At 29.0% G+C, this 6,000-nt stretch overlaps 1 protein-coding gene across 1 annotated transcript in view; it reads left to right on the forward strand.

Annotated features, from left to right (window-relative positions):
* LOC129960542 (glutamate-gated chloride channel-like) overlaps positions 1 to 4,266 on the forward strand; it is a 50,909-nt gene extending 46,643 nt beyond the window's left edge. Inside the window, exon 8 of the mRNA XM_056074034.1 lies at positions 4,017 to 4,266. Coding sequence (XP_055930009.1) covers positions 4,017 to 4,181 — 165 coding nt within the window. The 3' untranslated portion in view covers positions 4,182 to 4,266. The remainder of the gene's footprint in view (positions 1 to 4,016) is intronic.
* The last annotated feature ends 1,734 nt before the right edge of the window (positions 4,267 to 6,000 follow it).

A 6,000-nucleotide genomic window follows, 5' to 3' on the forward strand; every position in this document is an offset into this window, starting at 1 on the left:
GGGGGAAATAGAAAATACTTTTATCAAAACTGTTATTAAACGCGAGTGAAGTTTGTTGGAACATATTATAAAAAATATATTATTTAATTTCCTCCGAAAAAAACTATGATGTCATAGCTCTACGTCAAAGAAGCATACGTAATAATAAAGCAATACTGGTAAAAGCAGGTCAACCTTTTAAAAACGCATCTGCTTTCAAAGAAGCATATAAAATAATAATGCTATACTGGTAAAAGCAGGTAAAAAAAATATAGGCTATTAAAAGATGATGATGAAAACTGCCATTGATGCTTTATTCATTGCCAACGCAATTTCGAGCTTCAATATTTATTGCCTACGAGATTTCGAGTTTCAAAACCTCTTAACCAAAAGAATATCATGCTTATAACATTTTGTTAAAAAATAAATGCAAGACAAAGTTTCTATGACCTGTTGCAATATTTACATTATTAATTCAATAAAACAGCTTTGTTTAAGGTAACATGGTTTAATATATATCCTTTTAATCCAGAGTCCAACGGCTAAATTGTAAACCTTTAATAATAGAAATGTATGTATTAAAATGGTCTAAATAAAATAAATAATTATATTTTAAATAACTTGAGTCAATAAATGCTCTAATAAATTACGGATCTTTAGCTGTTATCTAGATCACATGCTTTGTGAATCATATTTAATAGAATAATCTTCAGACTATAATATCTTAAATAAAAAAAGTTACACTTCAACCAACTAAGTCAGTCGCTAAAACTGACTGATTTATGAATATTATAATATCACTATAAAAATCGGGGATTTTAAACCACTCCAGCGACCGTCTCAAACATGATACCCCAATCAGAGCCCAGAGTTTCTTATGACTGATTGGCTTAATATTGTGAAAATGTTGCTTGTTCTAAACTATTCTTTTCAAAATTTCTTAAATCCATCAGATTTCATAGCAGAAGATAAAAACGTTCATTTACTCATTTAAAAGTTGAGGTGTCAAGAATATTTCATAGAATAAGTTTCCTTAGAACTAAAGGACTATATTAAATTTCATAATTTTTGAAGTATATTTATAGATTGAAACAAAATAAAATATTGCTATTAACATTATTTAAATCCTTTTGAAAGTAAAACTATAGACTGAATTTTATGATGAATCTGAGAAATTTTTGTATAATAATTATTGTGATATTGCATATATTATGAAAATTATAACATACCCAGTGTTTCCAACGCAACCGAGAGAACCTGGAAAAACGGAAAATACCGAGAATTTAAAAATCAACTAAAAAACCGGGAAAATACAGGGAATGTTGTTTCTTAGTTATTTTTTCCTATCTAAAAAGTGCCGATCTCTGAAGATTGCAAGAATAAAAGATCGTAGTCATCACTCCCAAAAATGAAACAATGCCATTCGCAATTGTGGAAACTCGCACCTTTTCTACTCTCTCCCCCGTTTTTCTGTACGGATCATTCTAATTTCGATTTGTGGGATGGTTGTTCTTTTCCCGAATTGCAGCTAATGAGCATGCACGACACTTCTGCAACTATGTGATGGATTAGAATGCATTTCTTTAGCTGGAATAACAACAACATATCGCGATGGTATTTAGTCATTCATGCGTGAGTTTATTGAATGATTTGTTTATCATTTGAGAAACTGCGGCCTTACTCAGAGTAGATTAGATAATTTTTTTAAAAAAATAAAGAGCTGCTCAAAATCTGCATTTTGTATGAACTGGACGGATAAAAACATCAATCCTGATTTTGCTGAAAGAGTTCAAGAAGTCCCGAAAAATCCGTTTATTGCGTACTGCTCGCTTCGTAAGAAAATAATAAGCCTAAGTAATATGAAAGCAGATAATTCGTCATGCTAAAAAAAGAGAATAGAAATTAGATGTCATCTCAAAAAAATCATTATTAATATTAGACTTTGTATCTAAAGGAATGAGAGAGATGATGATATGTCCAACCCGAATGTCCGTTTAAGAAACCCGTTCTCGAACTTTTTAATTCAAGACCAATCATTTAAAGCTGAATTTTTATAAGCATTAAAACTTGTTGCGCCACATTCGCCTTTTAATGCAATCAAAGATATATTAGATATATTTTCACATATGTTTCACTGAAAGCGAAATAGTTGAAAAAAATGTACGTTATGTCGTACAAAAATGCCGTACCTTATTTTTTTATGGATTAGCTCCATGAAGCTGATGGCTGAAAAATCAGCAAAAATTGATACCCAAATACATGAATTGACAAAAATGAATAAATAAAAAAAAAGTAATTTTGCTTGGTAATGTTTTTTTTTTTTTTTCCTGTTAAGAAATCATTATATGATTTGTATCGTGATAACAAAAAGTCCTTAATTTTGAGTGACTTACAATTAAAGAGCATGAGAGGTTATAGATACCTCCTTAATATATAAATTTTATCTTGCTAAATTATAGATAATAAATAAAGAAAAATTGTCTTTTTTTATATAAATATAAACTTACTTTAAATATACTTTTATTTCAAATAATGTCAAATTGTTGCTTCCTTACCTTACTTTTTCCACTCCTTAAAATCCTAATCCATTATTTTCCTTGTATCTTGAATATACTAACAGGCGAAGAAAGGAAAAAACCCAGGGAAATCTTAAATTTTTTTCCAGATTTGTGTGGCAACCTTGATAAGATTGTACATAAACTTAAATATTGAACTACTCAGTTTTTCAGGACTCATAATTAAAAAAAAAAAAAAAAAAAAAACCCTTGGTTTCAGTAATAAAAAAAAAAAGTTTTTATATTAATTGAAGTTTAATCATTTCCACTTTAATTGGAAGCTGAAATTTTATGGGATTTGATAGAAAATTAAAGAAATACATAGTTCATTATGGCTTAATGCCTTTATAATAGCATGAATGAATTATATGCGTATCAAAATTTGAAGCTTAAAAATATTTTGATGAAGAATCGAATAAAAGACAAATTACATAAAATATTTAATTCAAAATTTGAATGAGCATTAAGATTGGAGAACCGGCTGGATGCCCAAACGACTAATTAATATTTTATGGTTTCATTGTAAGTCAGTTGAAGCTTCAGATTCAATACAGCTTTAGAAATGCTGAATGAAACAGTCTGAAATTCGTATGATGGTTTGCTTTTGTTTTATTATTGCCATTCGACCATAAGTAATAAGCGCGATTTCTGTGCCACTTACGTCATCTATATAAAAACTTTTATCTGTATATTTTCTGATGCATTCGGCGCTATTCGGTACAAAATATTTCATTAATAAAGAATACTATTTAATTAATTGTTATAAAATCTTCATCAAAGCCTTCCGAATAGTTCAAATCTTGTAAACAAAAAGCATAAAATAAGACTGTTTTATCACAGTTTGAAACAGCTGTTGGCAGCTATATAATGCCAACGTCACATATGACAGCATAATATTTCTGCTATTAAAAAAAATATGGTTAATTTTTGCATAAATTTGCATTAAACCATTTTTATATCAACCTCATTTTGTCAGATATTTCAAGCTTTTTTTAATATAGTTTGCCGATGACTCAATAAAACTTCAGTTCATCATCGCATCGCATTTCCGGCTCTTTCTGCTGAATTGGTTGCGTGTTTGGGATTTGTGAAGTTTCATATTCTCGATGACGACATATTATTTTATATTTCCGAAGCTTAATTCTTAGCTAAAAGACAAATTTTATTTTTTTTATTCCATACTTATTAGTGCATTTGAAAAATTTTGATTTCAAGATTATATGTTATTATTAACAATAATAAATGATAAATTAAAAAATAAAAACGTAAAAATAACTAAAATGAAATTTTCTGCTTATAGTGAACTTATAAAAGTATATTTAATTTTTTTAATCAAATTATTTGCCATTATTTTCTAACTATTGAAGTTTTGCCATCATTAATAGTCTCATATATTGCTTAGCTATACCCGTAAGACTTTATATTTTATCTAAGTGGAATGGTATTGTTATTTGCTTACAAAAAGGAGTGTCTATCTTACAGGTCCTATTGAAAGCTAACGGAACTTGGTCGACGAAGCAGTGCTGGTCCAATTCGAAACATCAGAAAGAAGGCCTGGGCCCTAAAAGATTAGACTTCTTTTCAAGACTATTTTTCCCGATATCATTTTTAGTATTTTGTATTTCATACTGGAGATATTATAGTTAAGATATCGCATGGCATCTGAAGAGATGTGCAAAAACTTGAAACACTGAAAAATTGTTCTCTTACAACTGACAATTTTTTGTTTGCAAATCGGACTGCTTCTTGAGCATTCAGTGATGTAGATTAGTTGGATTAAATTTATCTTCTCTATTATTTAGAAGTCAATTTTATTATAGCAGATCATACAATTTTTTTTGCCTATAGTTTTTATTTATATTATGCAGACGTATGAAATCTTAAACATATGAACTCACATACAGAAAATGAGAGAGGGGGAGAGAAAAGCTTGTGCACAGCGTACATACACGCATACATACAGACAAATATTCACACAAAATAAATATAAATCAAACTAGACGTTGTACCCGTAGTGGTATTTTAGTGTTCTATATGTAGATGAGTGAAACATATATACTTGCAAGTCATTCAATCTTTATATTCAATTCGTAATAAATTTTAATTAATTATTGCTCTAAAGAATTAGGATAAAAAATATTTTCAATGTCAGCGTTTGACATATACGAGTCAAAATTTTTTCGAACACCGTCTTTTCCTCGCCTTCTAGAATTTGTATATAACCGGCCATGGGGGAACGCGGTTCGCTCATGGTTTATAGTATATTTCAAGAGATTAAATTTTAACGCAAAAGATTAACAATATGAAGAAAAGGCAGCTTAAAGACTATTTGGCACAGAGACTTAATAGTTTAAAACAAAATGTGCTATTTGGGAATTCTCTCAAAAAAAGTCTGTCTTCTAATATTAGAAAATCAAAATTAATACAATACGTTAAAAATCTTCAGTGATCTAAAAAAATTTGCAGATGGCGCTTATTAAAAATAGTTTTTTATGAAGTAAAATTTTACTGAATTGCCCATCAGCAATGGCAATTTCTTTTTCTGGAACTGAGAGTGTCATCCATGGCTAAACGGATTGCCAAAGATTTGGCCACAAAAATGGAACTATGATGTAAATGAATTCGATATGAGAAGGGTCATCTGAGAAAAGTGTTTAATTGACATAATTGGAAGTTTTTATATGAACTGCTACTAAAACACAAATTCCAGAAAATAAAGAATTTAGATAACTTGCAGATAAATAATTTTCATTGATGAAGATTCAATGGAAGCATTGAGAATGCCAGAACGCATATAAATAAACATATATTTTAATTATAATTTGGGTATTTACATTTAATTTTTAAATATATTTAAAAAATTATAATTTTTTTAAAATTATGATATACTTATAGGCACATTAAAATTTTAAAATTACTAAAATATGAAACAAAATTAGACCAAACAATTAAAAATATTGCAAAAACTTAAAGAGGAAGCTTTTAAAAACTCTTATCGGAAGATAATACGTAACAGAGAAAGAGACCAACTTGTTGATTAACGCCTTCCATTACTAGGTCTACGATGCATCCGTAGTTAAAAGGTTACAAATTCACAAAAATGCGGTTTATTGAATATTTTTGTGTTCAGCTGAACCAAGAAACGAGAAGAAGAACGCCTTTCATACAGTTTTTTTTAAACATTTGATAATAGATTTGAGTCCATTTGACCGCTCGTGTCATATGAAGTTACTGTAGAAGACGATCAGATTTATAGAATGGGAAAATGTAGGGTTACTAACTACAAAATATGGGTTGTGGGAATGCAAAACTTCAGCAGAAAGAGTGTCATCAGATATATAAGAAAAATCTTCATTAATATGAGAACAAGCAAATTTTCTTAATCTAGATCTAAAAGTGAAACAAGAATCAGAAAAGTGTTTGTCACACACTTTTCCTCAACTGCACATTTTCTGGTACCACATTC

The sequence above is a fragment of the Argiope bruennichi genome, chromosome 2 (assembly GCF_947563725.1).
Source record: "Argiope bruennichi chromosome 2, qqArgBrue1.1, whole genome shotgun sequence".
In the NCBI taxonomy this organism is placed as follows: Eukaryota; Metazoa; Arthropoda; class Arachnida; order Araneae; family Araneidae; genus Argiope; species Argiope bruennichi.